Below are 19,596 nucleotides of genomic sequence, written 5' to 3'. Positions count from 1 at the left end.
TTTTTCTCAAATGTCCCACAGGACCTGCTGGCTGGGGAACAGCAAACCAACTGGATTATTCCTATGGTGATTTTGTTGATGCAGTACAAGGAGAAGACTTATCCAAGCATCTCTCTGCCTCCATAAAAGCAGCACCTGCCCGGGTCAAAAGGCATAAACTGAATGTTCCAATGACTGACCAAAAAATCAAGTTAATATTTAACATCACAGGTGAGACAAGCTAAAACACCGAACTTCTCTGCTTCCTTCTTTTTAAAAATTGTGTCTCTAATACATTCAATACAACTTCTTTAGCTCACAGAAGCCTGGTGGAGATGCAGATGGCAGTTCCCTGGACACATTCATAGCCCCATTTCATCACAGACTTTCTTCTTGAGGGAAAGATCACAGCTTCGTTGTCACAGAGAGCTCTGTGCACATGGCCTCCTTTTCACTTTCCAATGACAAGCTTTAGTGTTGCACTCTTGATAAGTTCCAGAGTACACCGGAAGCGTGACTATAAAATTGGTGTGTTTTTTGTGTTTGCTGTTTATATTCTAGCTAGCGTGCCACTGCCTGATGAAAGGAATGATACAGTGGAACTGGAAAACCAGAGACGGCTCCTTAAAACTCTGGAAACGATCACAAATAGGCTGAATAGAACTCTCAATAAGGAACCTATGTATTCTTTTCAGTTTGCATCTGAACTCATTGTAGCTGACACCAACTCACTGGAGACCGAGAAAGCCTTTCTTTTCTGCAGGCCTGGTTCTGTGCTGCGAGGGAGAATGTGTGGTAAGCCAGATAACTAGTTTCTTATGTGTATTTAAAATCCTTTTGCAAAACAATGTTTTAGAGGATGTTTGCAGAGGGTTATGATTTGACACAGTCCAGTGCTTGTGGTCTCCCATAACAATAAACTGCAAAAATGCTTTGCACAGTTTGACTTCCAAAGGATGTTTATGTTCCTAACCAAGGCCTGTGGAAAAGGGATGCTTTGTGCCCAGGATTCCACTCCCAGGGGGAAATCAGGCATATCCTTGCTTGGCCATACAGAGAAAACAGTGCTTGGTATGCAGTCTTTTAACCCTGTTAGTCCTGTGAGTGATGTGTAGCTAAGGTGGATATTGGATTCTATTTATTGTGCATAATTAAATCTTTGCAGTGTTCCAGAGTGATATCTCCCTGCCTGCTGGGGAACAGAGCCATATTTCATAAAATAAACTTTGTTTGACTAAGTAGGAACTCCAGTGGCAAGAGAGGTATGCATGATTTTTCAATGAGGGAAACTTAAGTTTCCAACATTACATTACAGTCAACTGCCCTTTGGGTACCTATTATTCCCTGGAGCGTCTTACCTGTGAAAGCTGCTGGACTGGATCCTATCAAGATGAGGAAGGGCAGCTGGAATGCAAAAGTTGTCCATCTGGTAGCTATACCGAGTATCTACACTCTAGAAGCATCTCCGAGTGCAAAGGTAGGGACTTCTGAATTCTTGGTGACATCCTTTTGGACCCATGGTGGAAGTACTGCAACAAAGCTAGTGTGTGAAACGAGGAGCAGTCCTAATTGCGCCTTAATGCATATGCATAGGGAAATATCTAAGTTTTCATCACTGCTCTACCAATCAGGATGGCCAGGCAGAGGTTCTGAGAAGAGTTGGCCTTTGATGCTTTGTTTAATGTCTGTCTTTCATTTCTGTGATTGCATTTTTCAGACATGAATACACTTAAAATAATTCCATTGTCACCCTTGCCAGCCAATTTCCATCCTATCCTACAGTGCTGAGGCATTGAACAGAACAGAACTGCTATGTGGTCATGACTTCTTCTGAAAAGGAAATAGCTAGTTTGATTCAATTTGTGTTGTCTTTATTGCCATTAGTTTTGTTAATTAAAATGAGTAGCTGAGTTGAGTAAATTGTCTGTGAGTCTGATTGCAGAGAATTCACTTGCTAATAATTCATAATTGCACTGTCAGTACCCTACCACAACTGTCTTTTATTTTTTTGCTCTTTGTACCCATTAAGTCCTTCAGAGTAGAGTATGCTCCAGAAATAAAATTCTTTGTGATGTATACTGTGATTTCAACATTATTTTCAGAGATCAGGAGCCATGTTTCCTCTTGGACATTGCTTAAACTTTCTGAACTCTTTTGCCTTATAGCTCAGTGCAAGCAGGGAACTTATTCACCTAATGGCCTTGAGACATGTGAAACATGTCCACTTGGAACATACCAGCCATCATTTGGATCCAGAAATTGCATCTCTTGTCCAGAAAATACATCAACAGTAAAAAGAGGTGCAGTGGATGTCTCAGCTTGTGGAGGTTTGTAACAGAAAGGGTAATGAACTTTTTTTAGACTAACTATTAAAAATATGTAAATTGTTGTTTAAATATCAGCTAATGTTGCCCAATTCGTCTCCCTGAGACTGAATTCCTGTTCTGGTTAAGTGTAGACCAAGGAACATTTCCCAGCAAAAGGATAGGTCATTTGGTGTTATCAATTGCCCTCCTTCTGATTGTTATATAATGAGGAATAAAATGAGATATGTGATGGGTACCTAAATGAAAATAGAATCTTTTTCCTACAGAAGAGGAAGGGAATTGTCACTATTATTTCTCCCTTCTTTTCTGTTCAAAAATTCTGAATTTTTACACAGTTTTCTCAGTAATTTTTTCAAAGACACTCTCCTCAATTGTCTTTGTCAATCTTTGCCAGAAGAATTCCCAGGGAAATAGTCTGTAAGGATTCAAGATGCAAAAAAGGCTTGTCTTTCTGGAAGGGGAAAAAAACCAACAAAAACAACTAAAACAAACAATCAAACAAAAAATATTTAAAAAACCAAACAAACAATATCCAAAAAAAAAAAGGTGTGAGAGATAAAAGGGAAGTTCCATTTAAAAGCTGCCTCCAGAGCAGCAAAAGTAGTAAAAGTAAATACTTCCCAGATATTGCCATAGTCCTTTGAGAACAAGATGGCATCTCACAGAAGATTTTAGATTAACATTTCCTAGAGTTGTGAATTCCTGGCAGATTTCATCTTGTTCCTTTTGAGTCTAAGAAGACACCAGGAGAAAAGAAAGTGATAGTAAAGAGGTGGAGGGAAGTAAGGTGAATGTGCAAAAGATCAGGTCGCTGAAAAAGGTTTTCTTCCTCTTGCAGTACCATGTCTTGCAGGCGAGTTCTCTCGTACAGGTTTGACACCTTGCTACCCTTGTCCCAGAGACTACTATCAACCAGACCCAGGGAAGTCCTACTGCTTGTCTTGTCCCTTTTATGGAACAACAACCATTATTGGTGCCAGATCCATCACCGATTGTTCAAGTAAGCCAAATCATCTCTGCTGGATAAAGTGAATAAGGGGAACATCTAAAAGATAGCCAGAAGTAGTCTTAACAGAAAACATCCCACTTACTCTCTGGACAAATGTAGGACTTTGATTTCAGGCAGTGAAGTTCTCAGCTGGTTCTGCCTACTGGTGTTGCCTCTGGTTTTAAGACTAACTCTGAGGCATGCCAAGGCTCAACAGAGTATACGTATGCAGTGTGTGTGTACATTGCCTATGTGTACTGTACACCTATGCTATAGAGAGAAATGCGATCCGTACGTGCATGCAACTGTATATAAAAGATATGAAATATTTTTATATGTACACACATGTATGTGTTTTAGAAATGTTTGTCCTTACAAATACATATTTTTGTAATGGGTACTTAAAGTTTCTTTTTATTCCCACAAATTCTCTTTTTTTTCAGCATGTCTTTAGGCACATTACTAACTTGAAATTATTATGCCCCCATGGAATAGAGACCTTGTTACACAGTGTTACTCACATTGCTTTCATATCTTACTCTTTAGGTTTTGGCTCTACTTTTTCAGCAGCTGAGGAAAGTATAATGATGGTACCAGCCTTCCCAGAAAATATCAGCAAGCAGTACAAAGTCAGCAGTCAGGTAAGGACAAGTGTTATTTTCTAGTGCTATCTCAAATGAAAGAAAAAGCACTTCATGCAGCAGTAAACAAGTAAGACCTTTTTAACTGTAATTCTTTTGCTGACTTTATTTTCTGAAGAGAGGAAAGCAGTGGTTAAGAGGGGAACACTCAAACTCTCTTTGTAATCATAGAAGCACTATCACTGAACAGAGGAAGTGGCATCAGCTGCTGACAATCTTAAATTCTGGTTTTGAAGCCTTCACCTGATGTATTAAACACTTAATAAATTTGTAAAACAAAAGTAAACTACGCGGAAGAGATTCAGGCAATCTAGAAAAAGTATACTGACTGTGTTCAGTCATTTGACGACTTCCATATGCTGAGTTCCAGACATCTGAGTCTCAGACGTAAAATCTTGAGTTTACATGTTGTAACACAGATACACTTGAGAGGAGGCAAGCAGAGCTCCCTTCTGTTGTGAGAACCCTCTCTGAAATACAGACAAGTGAAACTAGCCTAGTGACAATGTTTGCTGGAGATGCCTCCTTGCCCCCACCCCCTCACCCCCAGTCTGTAACTCCTGACAAGACTGCTTTGATTGAATTGGAATTTGGGATATTGTGTAAAAAAAAGCAAAGCTGACTCATGGCAAATTTGGCCTGAACCATTATATAACACAGGGACAGGAGACAAATTGATCTCCTATGGTTTTAATTGATCATTTACTTAAGGGCTTTGATGAATTCAGGTTTGCAAGAATAGGAAAAATAATGCCACATGGTGAAATTCCCTACCAGGCCACCTGATGGCAGGTAGCAGGAAGTGGTAGCTGATGTAGAGGGACACAAAGTGGAGAACTTGCATATAAATGTAGTTTAATATGAACTGTGAATCATAGCTCAGACAGTTTTGAGGAGATTTTTCTAAGTAAAACTTAATTTTAAAATAATACTCATATTTGTGGTATTTTTCAGTAGGAAAAACCCCACAAATAGTTAGCATGATGGGAAGACAGAGGAGGAACTAGAAGCTAAAGCTGGTGACTTTTTTATCCCATCTTTCCAAAGCGTCTAGTGGGGCATACAGTTTACAAAACTAGAGTATTGCATGCCAGCTTTGCTGTAAGTGTATAATTTGTGCCTTTGGCAGGTCTTTCATGAGTGTTTTCTGGAACCGTGCCACAATAATGGGACATGCAAGCAATTAGGAAGTGGATACATTTGCATATGCCCACTTGGATATACAGGTAAAAAACTGGGAATCAGGTGAAGTAGCTACTACTTCATGATGTCCTTAAAATGAGGAAGCTTTAAGGAGCAAAGCATTTTGGTATAGCCTAACTAATTGGAATATTCATCACATGTTTAGAATATGTAAAAACCAGATACTTCTTCGTGTCTTTGCTGAATTATGTTGTGTTTTGCAGAAAAGGTTTTGAATGGGAGTTCTTTTAATGGAATTAGTGGATATGAAAATCCTATCACTTGGCAATATTTGTGATTAACAAAAGCTAGAAATTTGCAGTCTTGGCAGCTAGTTCCACCTGTACAAAGCCTGTACTTGTCTTCAGTGTTAGCTACCCAGTTGCTTCAAATCAAAGAGATGTCTTATAATTCAGCTGTTATCAAGAAGTTACTTTTGACTGCCCCTCTCTGAAGCTGATCAGTCTGTTCCCAATGTGCATCACACCTTTCTGACAACACTTGTCTTAGGTCTGTGTTAAAGCACAACCTAATGAAAAGATAATAAACCTGAATGTCTGCTAATGTAGGCAATTAGTCTTGTTTTCCTACATTAGATAGTCATGGCATCCATTTTTCTGAAGAATTTTAAATTTTGTCTGAGTCCTTTTATTTTTTGCATTCTAGGCTTGAAATGTGAAACACAAGTTGATGAGTGTAAATCATCTCCTTGTCTAAACAATGGAATATGCAAAGATGGCATTGGGACCTTTGTTTGCCACTGTCAACCAGGCTATTCAGGTAATTTGTTTCTCTTCATAGCTTTTCTTCAGACAGGCTTGGTTTCTGTGCCAAGTAACACAAAGCACAAGTGCTGTGTAATTCCACATCCAATTATAACAGGAAAACATTATGATCTACAGGTTAGAGTAAGGTTCTACTACATGTGAATAGGTTTTGAAATAAAATGGCAATCATCCAAGGATAGGGTGTGGGACTGTGTGTCTGTGTGTGTGCCTGTATCCTTCTCCTTCGTGACATTTCTGGTCTGAAAAGAGGAATAAGGTTTAGGGAATTAGTAAATACTAGCAGGAGAAGTGCTTGTGAGACTAGACCCAGCATTTATGTAGTTACTTTACTGCAGCCTCAGGAATAAGTGAGTGGGCTTTTGATTATATTTTTTCTCAGTGTTTTTAACTGTCACCCGCATGCACATTGAAGGTATTAAACTTTGCAGGGAAACTAACACACTTGATTAGCTGGCGAAAACAGCACCTAAAATGCACCTAAACCAGCACATTTCTAAATATAGAAATGAAACTACTGAGGAGATGATTTTGTGTGATCAAAAAAAAGGTTGCATTTTCCTTAGAAACCTTCTCCCTCACTGTTCATGGTTATGACTATGCATTTATCAACATCAGCATTAGCTGGTTGGGTTTTTAAACGTTATAAAGATACACAGTGGACTTTGCATAATGATCCCAGCATCTAAATAACACAGATTATCTTTGGAGCTGTTTCAGTAGTGCAGTCAATCACATAATTTTGTCACCTGCTCTCAGTAACCTTTGTCATGCTCACGGTACGGTTTTGTTATGTTGTCCACATCCAGTCACTGCAGAATGCAGTCTGTGACTGTGTCTTGATCATGCCTTGTAATCCTTGGTGTTCAAAGGTCTCTTGTGTGAGGAAGACATAAATGAATGTAGCTCCAGTCCATGTTTGAATGGAGCCCACTGTGTTGATGGCAAGAATGGTTACCGCTGCACGTGTGCAAAGGGGTTCACAGGTACACCTTGTTCTCTTTAGGCCGGCTTTTACTCTTTCTGACCAAAAAATGTGTCTTCCTACCCTACCCAAAGTATTTCCATCCCACTGCTGTATAGCAAGATATATATATATATAATATATTACATGTTGATAAGAATGTAAGTTATGATGTTCCTTAGGTCCCTTTAATCTCTCCGACTCTCCATAGTGTAAATATGACTTCAGAAGGATTTGCTAAGTGCAAGGTCTTCAATTACTAGTTTTGCCATGAACTTGCTGTGTGATGTTAAGGAAGTAATAACTGCATTCTTATGGGTTCAAAACTTTGTTTTTAATTTTATTTTAAAATAAAAATATTTTAACAGTAGTTAAAATGGTCTATACTAAAACTATTCCCCAGTCCCATAGTCTGCTTTCACAGATTTCTATAAGAAATACATATATCTGTTGATTATCATGTTGCTAAAAATCTCCACTATAAAATCACATGCAGTTTCAGTGCTTGTGACATAGGACCTCTTTCACATCATGAATCACAGAATCGCATGTTTCTGGCTTTCACATGCCTCCTTAGAGTTAGGGTTTCAGCCAGATGTCTTTTATAGTAGGTTTTCATTAGATACTCATAATAGTTTCTCAGGTGATTTCCTTGTTCACCCCAAATTAGTCATGTGTAAATTTGACAGTTTGCTACATGTTATTTCTGTAACTGTTAAGATAGTTCCCATAATTCTTCTGTATTTATTTAACCTCTGTTAATGGAGTAAATTCCAAACCTGCATGGGTATTTTCTTTTTCTTAGAAGATCAGCTGCATCCTTTAAAAATGGAGATGGCTTAATAATCCTCTTTCTTACGTTAATTCAATCTAGAGCTGTTACTTTGTTCTTTTTTTTTCCTCCCTTAGGTGATCACTGTGAAAGGGAGATGAATGAATGCCTTTCCAACCCATGTCTTAATAGGGCTGTTTGTGAAGATCGAGTTGGAAGTTTCTCCTGCAAATGTCTCCCAGGTTTTACTGGTGTCTTGTGTGAAAGAAACATTGATGAGTGTCTCAGCAGACCCTGTAGGAATGGAGCTACGTGCAGAGATGGTATCAACAGCTTCAGGTGAAAAACAGATGATTTATGTGGTAAAATGTGGAAAGTCAGACATGTTGAGGTGCCTCAGCCTTCTCAGATTTCAGCAAGCATGTTTTGGCAGCCTGATCCAAAATAAGTGGTTTCCCTTTATGAAGAGGGAGATCTTAAAAGACAAGAAAATATATCCTGGTGTCTTCACTCTTAAAAAATTCCAAGGAAAATAGCAAAGAAAATATGCGTAGTTTGAAATCTAAGCATAGTAGGACTGCGTGGTTTTAATATTGATCTTCCAAAAGATGTCCATTTGTCCAAACTTCAGGGGCTTCTTGCTTTCCACTGCAATAATACATGATAACCAATTATGTACCTGGTAATACTGCATTTCTGTAGCTTGGAAAGACAGGGGTAGCTGTACATATTGAACCTATAGAGGTTAAAATACAAACCCCAGTGGAAACTTCCAGCTATTAAATTTTATGATTTAGGGTATCTGAACTCAGATCAGAAGCTACAAATTCCGTCAGAAGTGTTGTATCCTAGATCACTGTATAGGTAGGTGGGCTAGCTGATAACATCTGTGTTTAGTTTAGTCTTTACCTCCCAAAAGTCCCAGAAGTTTTGTTGCCTTTCAAGCACCTTGGTTTTTCAAGTAGCAAAGCTTTTGGTGTCTTTATACTGGCTTGGTTTTCCCTATAAATAAAGGTGACTATCTGAAAAGTTGAGTACCTCTCATCTTTGATTCTGTGTATGTAAGAGGTAAGTTTTACTCATGGAAGTGCAATGGTTATGTCTCACAATTTTATATAAAGAAATGCAGGCTGTTTAAATGTTGTATTTTCCCTGTCTAGAAGTGTTGTTATTCCGCTAATAGAGTGCAAGCATGCTTAAGAGGAATGACCAAAATAAAACTCCATTAATTCTGTAGTATATCATCTGTTGATTTTTTTAGTGTTGTTATATACTGTTCTCACTGGCAGATCTGGCCTCATAGCCAGAATTCTTTGTTATGATGGCTGTCACCTTTGAAGTCTGCTTCTTTTCCTCCATAGGTGTCTGTGTGTGACAGGGTACACAGGACAGAACTGTGAAGTGAACATCAATGACTGTGCCTCCAGTCCCTGCTTAAACCAAGCCACCTGTGTGGATGCCTTGAACTCGTACGTTTGTAAATGTCCCCCTGGCTTTACAGGCAGCAGTTGTGAAACAGGTACACAGGACTAAGTCTCAGAAAAAGGTGGCTTGACTAAGTCTCTGTGCAAGATTTTCACTGGCTGGGCTGATTTCATACAGCTTCCCCAGAAAGTAGCTAGGAAGGTGGGACTGTGAGAGGATGAGTGAAGCCTGTGTGACTGCAGCATTAATAAGTGTAATTGCAGACAAGTAACAGCGTGTGTCTGAGTCATTTCTCTTTTCTAAGGCATGGTTCTAGCTTTTTAATACCACATAGATCTATTAAATTTAATTCGTATTTGCTTTGTGTATCTGAGTTAAGTAGATCTTTCTGTTTCTTGTATTTTGTGTAGGGCTTTGTATCACAGGGTTGGAGATTAGTAAGGGGTACTCTTAGCTTCAGAAGTCCTAAAGGCATCAAATTCCCTACAGGCAAAAGAGTATCAAGTTTGCTATGGACAGGTGGCATGGATCACGCCTCTAGCACTTCTTGGGGATACTGGAGACCACAAGGCTCAAATCCTTCTCCCTGAAAATTATAAAGTAGCTGGTGAATCTTTAAATGGAAGCCATGTTGATTTCACAAACACAGTAGAAGACATTTACACCTGCCATCCTATGTCAGAATTTAACACCTACCTTTCAGGAGGTCTCCACTTGATAACATTACATGTAGCATCCTTGTAAAGCATGTCAGTGTGCATTGAACAGTAGCACAGAAGTGCTGTCCCATACCAGGCAATGTATTTCAGTAAGTCCAGAACAGGAAAAATCTTGAGTTGTTTTGGGGTTTCTCTTCAAAGCTTGATTAAATGGAACCAGGTGATTATACCTCTTTATGTTGTTGGATGGTAGATGGTAGATGGATATGTCATTTCAGTGATAGAGGACAGAGAAGAAAGCCGCATGTTCATGTTATTGCTAGACAGTCAGTGTCTTTTCCAGATATTTGTCTTCAAGCACTGTATTCTAGCCTTGGAAAGCTCTCTATGCTGGCTGATGTTAGACTGCCAAAAGTTCTTTCTACCTCTATTCAAGTTAGTGAATATTTTTTGTAGCAGGACTGCATTCCACTTTATTTCATTTGCTTAGATTTCATTGGATTGTCTTTCCATGTTTGTGTGAATATTGTTCTGAGTACTCTTTGTCTTCGTTGCAGAACAGTCCTCTGGTTTCAATCTTGACTTTGAAGTCTCTGGTATCTATGGATATGTCATGCTTGATGGTGTTTTACCATCTCTTGGTGACATCACCTGTACATTCTGGATGAAATCCACTGACACCACAAACTATGGGACTCCCATTTCTTATGCGGTAGAAAATGGAAGTGATAATGCATTTCTTCTGACTGATTACAATGGGTAAATCACAGTTTTGCTTTCCTATAGCTTACAGATGTCTTGGATTGACAAAGAAAGTGTAGAACAGAAGTCTGAATGTAAGCTTTGCCTACTTTGGGGTAGAAAAACCTGCACCCAAACTCCCTTGACAGAGTTGTCTGTCTCTTTGTTTTGTTTTCCTTCTTGCTTTGTTTCCATCAGTTTTTGCCCTATAGAAGAGTAATGGCAAGAGAGAATTGAGAATTGTGAATTTAGACAATATGAACATTTTTCTGTACTATATTCATATCTTTTCTTAATGGCTCATTGAGACAGTAAGTGGAACAATAGAGCTCAGGACTCAAAGTACTTCTGACTTGATTCTAAAAGCAGAGTATGACTTGCACTTTAACAAAAGCAGAGTGTGACTTGTAGTGTGACTCCAAACTCACGAGGAAAATTTAAGAATCCACTATGTCGCCATGACTTGAGCCTTAATATTTTGTTACAAAGGCATGTCACTTATTTCACCATGCTTTGCATATGATAACCAACTTCCAAGTCCTCTAGGAGAGAGATATCATCTATGAGGATCTTTCAAGAGAGATTTCTCACATGATAGTTATTACATGCCAGTTGTCTTGTTAGTCAAATGACATTTCTTTGGGTCATGGGGGACAGACCATGTTTTTAAAGTAGCTACATGCAGCTGAGTATGCCTGTGTCTTCCTTCCATGCAGCTGGGTTCTGTATGTGAATGGGAAAGAGAAGATAACAGACTGTCCTTCAGTGAACGACGGTAACTGGCATCACATTGCGGTGACGTGGACGTGCAGGGATGGGGCATGGAAGGTGTACATCGATGGAAAACTGTCTGATGGAGGCAGCGGGCTCTCTGTCGGATCAAAAATCCCTGGTATGCTTTGTTTATATTATACCACATCTGTTGCCTTCATTCTGTTTTTATTGCAGAATATGCGAGAAAATTTTTATGGTTTTTTAGTATATATTCACATTTTCAGCATTTCTGAAAAGCTCATGTTTGCTGGGGTTTTTTTGTAAGGACAGTGCCCCCCCCACCTCAGCATCACTGAAGACAAAATGCATATTTCTAGGGTATATTGGCAGGTAGGTTGTTTTATGGACAACACAGTTTAGTCCACAAAGGAACCCGTGCAGGGCTGGTTCTGGGATGGCTTTGTGAGAATAAGTGTCTCACTCAGCAAAATTAAGTTTATCTTACATATGCGTGTTCAGGGTTGATTGACTAAGCCTTTTCCTGTTCTTTTCAGTCATAGATTCAAAGCTGTGTTTGTATTTTTTTCTAACAAGGTGGGGTTTGCTATTTCATTGTTTCCTGTGATCAGTCATCTATAGAGTAATATCAGAGGGCGTAAAAAGGAATATCTTCAGCATTGAAGAGCTATGAAAAGCTTGGTATTATTTGGCTGCAAAGAGGTTCTGTTTTGGTACTGTTTGCATACTGCTACCATCCAAATTTACATAGAATTTCAAAATAGTATTTTATTAATATAAAAAATACAGTCCATGATCCTTATGTTTGCCCCTGCGTTAAATTGGACTTCTCTCCAGAGATAAGACCTAAGGAAGTATGCTGTCTCCATTACTTTTTGACCTTGTCCACATACCCTATGATGTAGAAGATGCATGTTCACATGTTAATGGACAAGGAGAATAGATTTAACTTGTGTGCCATGTCTCAGAGCATTAACTATCCTCAGTGTGTTTCTGAGGGTATGGAATCACGTTTGACCTGCACAATTTGTAAGCTTTTGTTCAAAGCAGGAAGTGTAAGTTGGTATTGTAAAATGTGCCCCACCTGCTCAAAACTGCGTTTTACATTGCTGTGTGTTATGCTTCAAAAACTGTCTGACAAGTGATCTCTTTGAGCCAATATCATTCCTGAAGCAGCCATAGGTTATTTCTGCTCCCATATGTGTTTGACAGTCACTTCCTATTGCTATGTTGACCTATGTCAATCTAACATAAGGCTTCCCAGAGGTTTTGCTGAGACAGTTTGTTGAAGGTGGCTGGTCTTCACTGAAAAATCTGAGTAACATAGGGCAGCAAAATTTTTATTTTACTTTGTTTTTAATCTTCTGATGGGATCCCTGCTGTAAGGCTTTGTTTCCTACACCTCTTCAAATTCTGAGTTTAGGTGGTGGTGCACTTGTTCTGGGTCAAGAGCAAGATCAAAAAGGAGAAGGATTCAACCCAGCTGAATCTTTTGTGGGCTCCATCAGCCAGCTCAACATTTGGGACCATGTACTTTCTCCACAGCAGGTAAGCTCTAAGTGCAGTGTTTGAGCAGAGGGCTCTGAACATAGGATGAGCCTTTGAGAAGGCACTCTAGGTTAGCATATTGGGTGCCCCTACTCCCACGGAAGTCAGTGGGGACCAGATGGAGTTCTGGCTTCGGGTAATAAGCTTTGTGTAGTTAGTAAAGCAGCTTTACACAGAACTAAGTCTGGTAAAATCAATACTGAGTCACCTTCTGTTTTGATTGAGCCTTTCTGTAGTATGTGGCTTCAAAACAGGAAGGAAATAATATATAAAAATTAACAGTTCTGCTAGAAGAGAGAGAAATCCAGTGAAATAAGCAAAGTGCTTGTTTTACAGACTACATACAGTTTCCTCATTCTGCTGTTAAAAACTTCAGAGGGGAGACATCACAGTTTTAGTCAATGCATTAGACACTGAAAAATCTGAGCTATATAGTTCCAGAAAAAGTCTGAAAGGGCAGAATAACTGGAATTACACCTAATCAGGACCTAAGATAAAAGCTTGGCAAGACCAAATTTCCACTGAGTTAAAAATTAATAAAGACTGAAAGATGTCTGCAAGGACAGTAATCCCTCATCTTCTCTGAGAGCCAAGCTTCAACACTCAGTTATCCTCAAGTGGAATTTGTTTCTCTATGCCTAGGTGGGACTTCCCACTTCCATTTATGACTACTGCTTGTGTCTTCCACCATGTGCTGCTGTACAAGCCTGTACCTGATCATCTCCCCATACACACAGGGCTGATGAGAGGTGTCCCCATAGCTGTTTCTGCCCTAGGCTGAGCCAAGCTCTCCTCCCAGGGCAAATGTCCCATCCCATCTCTGAGCTTGCTCCAACTTGTTGATGTCTTTCTTGCTGTGAATAACCCAAAATGGAATGCAGTACTTCAGATGTGATCTAATAAGCACTGAGAAAGAATAATCACTTCCTTGATTTTCTGATGGTGACCCTATTCACTCAGCCAAAGATGCTGTTCGTCCTCAATATTTGCACAGTGCACAGCTGGCCCGTACTCAGCTCATTGCCTGTGAGAGTCACTAAGTTCTTTGCCACAGAGTTATTTTCCTGCTCTTGGCTTTCTTTACCTATATTCAGAATTTTTTTTCCTTCCCATTTTCCCTTGTTGAATTTTTGAAGTCTGGGTTGGCCTTTTACTCCAGCCTGTCAAAGTGCCTATGTATGCAACTCTGTCCTTGAGCACACTGACTGATTATATTATCATCAGCTTGATATCATCTGCAAACCTGATGACAATGCTCCATCACTGCTTCCTGCTCATTGGTATTTAAATCTTGAAGGTCAGAAGTGTTAAACTGCTGATAACACTCAAACAACAAAGATAAATGTTTAAAGTTTGAGGCATTTTTTTGGGGAAGAATCTTTGGATTACAAGGTTTTGCTCTTCTCCTGATTTTTCTTAAATTTGCATCACTAACAGGTGGTTTATAGCTGTTTGCTATCCATGATCCAAATAAGAAATAATAACATTAATAGAAAAAAAGTAAAGCAGAATCTTTGCTTCCAGCATTCAGATGTCTCCTCTGTTTATTTCTCTGGTTTTTTACTACTTTGCCTCTCTGACAGGTTTAAAACTACCCAACTGTCTGCTACAGTTCTTGGCTTTTAGGGTCACCAACTGTTGCATTGCCAATCAGATCTTCAAGTTTTTGTTCACTAGCAGTTTTGAAGCTGATAAGCGTACGTGTGATTTTACAGGGCACACTGGTGAAGAGTTTTAAGTGCAACTTTCTGAAACTTTCTCAGTAGTTGGCCCTCTTTAATGACAGGTCTGATTGAATTCCCACTTGCTTCACATGCAACAGAGTTAGGACAAGGAAGAAAATCCTGCCCTTCATTTATAGTATCCATATTACTCATCTGAAAAGACAGATGTAACACCAGGCAGGAAGCTGAGCCAAGTAAGCTTCCTATACAATTTTTACCTCATTCATTTCAGAACTTGGAATAGTAAAGTGCTATTGTAATCTGTTATCATTAGGTTTGTTCTGGCCAGCTGGAGCTATTCATTAAGTCTTAACTTTCTATTCTCAGCCATAAAGGAAAGCAGGGTGGCAGAATATGTTGCTTAGTGAATAAAGGATGGTGGAATCTAGTCTTTTAAGATTTTTCATTGCATGTTTTAGTTGCTTATTCACTTGCACATTAATTTTGTACAGGTAAACCGTCACTCTGATAGCTTTGTTGTTGAATAGACAGTAACAGAAATATGAGTAGTGTATAGGGAACTGTGAGGTCCTTTCTGGCCCTCTGTTCTCCATCATATGGCTTGAAAGGGCTGTTTTTGCTACATTGGAAATTTTTTCATGCAGATTCCTTGCAATTTGTTTGCAGCCTTTGGCCTAAGCAATTTCCCTTGGCAAAGATTGCTGAAATGAGAACTTTGAAATGGCCTCAGAATAAACAGAGAACATCGGTTCCTTCTCCGGCTATGCTGACTCTAGAAAAGTCCAGTCTGCCTCAGTGGGTTCAGAATAGGGACAATATGAGAACAAATCACTCCAACGTTCATTATGTACCTTTCCTTCTGACAAGGATAGACACTGTAGAATATTATTCTTAGTGGTTGAATTTATCTACTGGAAACTTGGCAGAAGGCAATCACCCATCTGAGAAAACTTTTCCATCAGAGACATATGACCAGATCTTCTCTCAAGATATTAATCTGCTGTTGATCTAATAGTGTGTTCCTTTGTTCCTCCAGTACTTAGCTGGCCTGTATAGTTCCAGTTTCTATACTCCATTACTTATGTCCCTGTCCCGCTTTGGTTGGGCCTTGCCTACAGTGTTTTAGAGAGTCTAGTTAATTCAGTTCACAAAACTTGTGTTCTGGAAACAACTAATTGCCTTATTAAGCTTCTCCTTTTTGTGTTTCTGTCCCTTATATGTGGTGCAGTGCTAGCAGTTTTCAGAAAACAGATATTGAACATTAAGTTCCTTTTGGCTCCTATTTGACATTTTCTGCAAACAGATAAGTGTTCTCTTCAGGTTGCAGCCTCATTACTGTCTTTTTCTGTGACGTAGATATATTTTTCTTTTACATTAACAAATGCAATTGTGTTTCAAGAACTGTGTTCAATACCTTGTTTGTATGTCAAGTAGTCCTTCAGGTAGTGACTCAGCACGAACTGTCCATATCTAGATGGCTTATAAGAACGTATAATAAGTACTTCAGCCAGGAACCTCTTGTGCTGGAAAAGATGAGCATTACTCCCTCAAGGATCTGCTCTATTGTTGCATACGCGCATGAAAGGATTTTTTTTGTTGTTGTTGTTGTTTTTAATATTCTTTTCCTACACTGTCCTTAAACATCACCTAACCAACTGTTTTAAATCCACAGGTAGAATCTCTGGCTACATCCTGTCCAGAAGAACTGCAAAAAGGAAATGTACTAGCCTGGCCAGATTTCCTGCCAGGAGTTGTTGGAAGAGTGAAGATAGATTACAAGAGTATATTTTGTGCTGGTTAGAACTTTACTTCCTAGAATCCATTTTTTTCTGAGCAACACTAAAAGACTCTTTTATGGGGTCAGCTAGCTAACTTGCAGCCTTTGCTCTACTAACCTTGAATAAATTATTTTGATAATTTGACAGTTAAAACATGCAGTCCTTCATTCTTCAAATTCCAGGGGTTTGTAAGAAAAGTTCATTGAAATCTCTGACAAAAATTTATTGCTTCCTGAATTGAGATGGGAAAAGAGTGCAGATGGTAGTGGATTAGAAAAAAAAAAAAGATCCTGCCTTTTATTCTAATAATCATTGTATGGTATTAAAATACCTGCTGCCTCCTTGCTTCTTTTTCTGTAGATTCCTTTTCTGATTTTATATGTTGATGATTCCCAAAACCCTCTAGACCCAAGTGGGATGTAGCACGTGTAACATTCCTGAAAGCTTTTTCCTGGGTAAACTTATACAGGATCAATCACATAACCAGATTATTAATTTCAGCAGGTAGCTCTACCTCTTACTGAATGCATATATTCTGTTCACAGATTGTCCATCTTTGCAAGGATCCATACCACATCTGCGGGCCTCTTCTGCTGATTTAAAGCCAGGGTCAAAAGTGAGCCTTTCCTGTGACCCAGGATTCCAGATAGTGGGAAACTCTGTTCAACACTGCCTTAACATGGGACAGTGGACACGGCCTTTTCCGCGATGTGAAAGTGAGTTGTCTCAGTGAGCTGGCAGGATTAGGAAACCCTGGTGTTTATTTGGATCTTATCACTGTTCATAGCCTGGGGTTTTTTGCAGCTATCATGCACTTGAATCCATCCATGTTACAGCATATGCGTATATACTTAAAACTAAATTCATGTTTTGCTGAGCAGAAACTGTATCGTGACCATGTTATTACATGTTTTTCATTCAGTTTCTAACATCTATGACTGTTGGAGAAATTAGTCCATTTGGATCAGCAATCTGGAACTTTCCTCCCCAGTGTTATTAGGAGTATGGAAGATGCACAGGAAATGCTAAAATATCTCTGCGATTTTTAGATGTCACTGAGAATGTCTGGTTTGAGGTAGAAGCCTTGACTTGAGTAAGTTATGACCTAATTTCTTTATAGGCAGCATATATTTCTGTGAGGACTTGGGTGTGCTCCAAGATTTACAGGATTTCTTCAAAGAAACTGAGCTGTATGCATTCAAGCTGCCAAGTTTCTTTTAACTGTATGATCCCTGCTCCTGCTTTCTCCTTTCATTTGGTTCTCCTCTGTTGTGACTGCACATATGACTGCAGTTGCTTGTGTTGGAGCTGATTACATTTTTCATTTCAGCAGAGTAGTAAATAGCTCCAGAAATAGATATTGCATAATCCTAGAATTCATATGTAGTTTGGAGGAAATAACCAAATTTGTTAAAAATGCCTTTAAAATAGTTTGATTAAATTTTAATGTCTTTCTCTTTATTCAGTTATTTGTAGCAAAAGTCTCACTTCCATGTAAACAGCATACCCATGAGGATTTACCCAAAAGCAAGTCCTGCTGGGCAGAAGGAAAGCTCACTGCTTTCCAGCAGTTTTCCAGACAGCTTTGCAGTTTCTTGGTGTGTGATCTGTGACAACCACCAGAATCCTGTTAGTGTTTCTGATTTCTCTGCATTGGGCCAATCAGTTTTATCTGCTGAGCAGGGAACTGAGACAGGTCTGACCTGCCACAAACAGGCTGAGTAGGTGAGTGCTAGACTTGCCCACTGGCCTTTACTTTCAAGGCACCTGTTCCACGAGGACCTGATGAATGAAAGTTACTTGAAGATACCTATTTTCTGCATAATGAACTACAGGTTTATACTAATGGTGTAGGCCTGAAAAAGTACTGACTGAATCAGGCTCCGTGTAATCACTGTCTTCACCCACCAGGATCCTTTTCCTCTTTTTGGTGCTAAATACCCCCAAAACCACAAATGCCTGAGAGCCTGCCTTTGTTACAATCTCTCCAGCTCTATTCCTTCACAGCAAGTACTTGGCTTCCATAACTATAGGCTTTAAATTCTTGTTGCGTGATCCTTGCACACAGCTAGGGGACTAAGACCTGTGTAGCTGTTGGAATAGGTTCAAGCCTTTGTGATGGAGATAAAGATGCACAGAACCAACTCTGCTAGAATAAATAAAAACCTCTTGGAGGCAGGTACAGGGATGCTTTCTGCTGGCACAACTGGGATCAGATGGGGTTATTTACTATAGTCAATCTAAGGGATGCCCAGATTTGTATGTGAAATCAGCTCCAATCTCTCCATCATTCATGCACTCCCTCATCTCAGGCCAGGACTGTAACTCTTAGCAGTCTTTGTTGGCTACTTTTGCAATGTTTAAACACAGCAATCCTGAGCTTGATTTTCAGCAAAGGGAAGTAAAAACAACAAGGCAAACTCAGTTTTCCTTTTTCTTTATAACTCACCAAGGATTATTTCTTATCAGAAGTGTTCTCCAACTGCAGGGCCTCTGCTCAGATCTAGCCACAGATGTCCACTGAAAAGACAGCAAAATTTTCTTAGCAGGAGCTGGAAAGTCCTGCTAAGACTCATATTGAGAAATGCCCAGGAAACAAGACCTTCCACTAGACCTGGAATTGATTAGCTACTTCAGAAAAGGACTGGGCCCTCTCGCTAATGGAATTGTACATCTGCAGAGTAAAACATGTGGTAATGGCTCTCATGTGGAATTATTCTGAAGATGATCTGTATTTACTCTGCTAATGCCTGTGCCCTCTTTTCACCCATCTTGCAGGAATCAGCTGTGGAGTGCCTCCAACTTTAGAAAATGGATATTATTCAGCTGAGGACTTCTTTGCAGGCAGTACTATTACATATCACTGTAACAGTGGCTACTATTTGTTGGGTGACTCCAGGATGCTCTGCCTGGACAATGGAAACTGGAACAGCATTTCCCCATCATGCCTTGGTAAGATGAGCCATACATTTGGCTGCATGCACTGATCTTGGCCTTGGTAAGATGAGCCATACATCTGGCTGCATGCACTGACAGTCTCACACTTCTCCTGTGCCCTTAGGTTTCAGCAGACATTCATTCTGAAATTGTGGAGACTAACCACAGTCCCAGAGTCATAATCCAACATAATCACTTTTCTGAAATAACATGCTCAGCCTTATGTGAAACCAAAACTACATTCTGTCACCTTTTTCTGTCCATCCTCTTGTATGCCCCACATCCTATGATAAATGATTGCATTTATCAAACATATATAAAATTATATAGGCCTGCATTGCACTCCCAGCCTTTCTCCTTCCATGCCCTGCAGTCCTTGCATTCTGTGCTTCTGACCTGTGCATTTTGTTGTTCTCCAGCATGCTGTCAGTGTCCCATGCTCTCTGACCAGGT

At 39.5% G+C, this 19,596-nt stretch overlaps 1 protein-coding gene across 1 annotated transcript in view; it reads left to right on the top strand.

Moving 5' to 3' along the window:
• The window catches only part of SVEP1 (sushi, von Willebrand factor type A, EGF and pentraxin domain containing 1), a 118,410-nt gene that overhangs the window by 60,246 nt on the left and 38,568 nt on the right, over window positions 1-19,596 (top strand). Inside the window, exons 15-31 of the mRNA XM_041400177.1 lie at window positions 22-210; window positions 541-774; window positions 1,295-1,456; window positions 2,145-2,306; window positions 3,145-3,306; window positions 3,841-3,935; window positions 5,065-5,161; window positions 5,784-5,897; window positions 6,775-6,888; window positions 7,776-7,977; window positions 9,000-9,157; window positions 10,280-10,481; window positions 11,180-11,355; window positions 12,619-12,743; window positions 16,101-16,224; window positions 16,752-16,922; window positions 18,985-19,158. Of these exons, the coding sequence (XP_041256111.1) occupies window positions 22-210; window positions 541-774; window positions 1,295-1,456; window positions 2,145-2,306; window positions 3,145-3,306; window positions 3,841-3,935; window positions 5,065-5,161; window positions 5,784-5,897; window positions 6,775-6,888; window positions 7,776-7,977; window positions 9,000-9,157; window positions 10,280-10,481; window positions 11,180-11,355; window positions 12,619-12,743; window positions 16,101-16,224; window positions 16,752-16,922; window positions 18,985-19,158 (2,661 nt within the window). The remainder of the gene's footprint in view (window positions 1-21; window positions 211-540; window positions 775-1,294; window positions 1,457-2,144; window positions 2,307-3,144; window positions 3,307-3,840; window positions 3,936-5,064; window positions 5,162-5,783; window positions 5,898-6,774; window positions 6,889-7,775; window positions 7,978-8,999; window positions 9,158-10,279; window positions 10,482-11,179; window positions 11,356-12,618; window positions 12,744-16,100; window positions 16,225-16,751; window positions 16,923-18,984; window positions 19,159-19,596) is intronic.

Source organism: Onychostruthus taczanowskii, unplaced genomic scaffold (assembly GCF_017590055.1).
Source record: "Onychostruthus taczanowskii isolate IOZ18803 unplaced genomic scaffold, ASM1759005v1 scaffold174, whole genome shotgun sequence".
Taxonomy (NCBI): Eukaryota; Metazoa; Chordata; class Aves; order Passeriformes; family Passeridae; genus Onychostruthus; species Onychostruthus taczanowskii.
The sequence above is the reverse complement of the archived record's forward strand: the minus strand, read 5'-3'. Positions and strand labels throughout refer to the sequence as shown.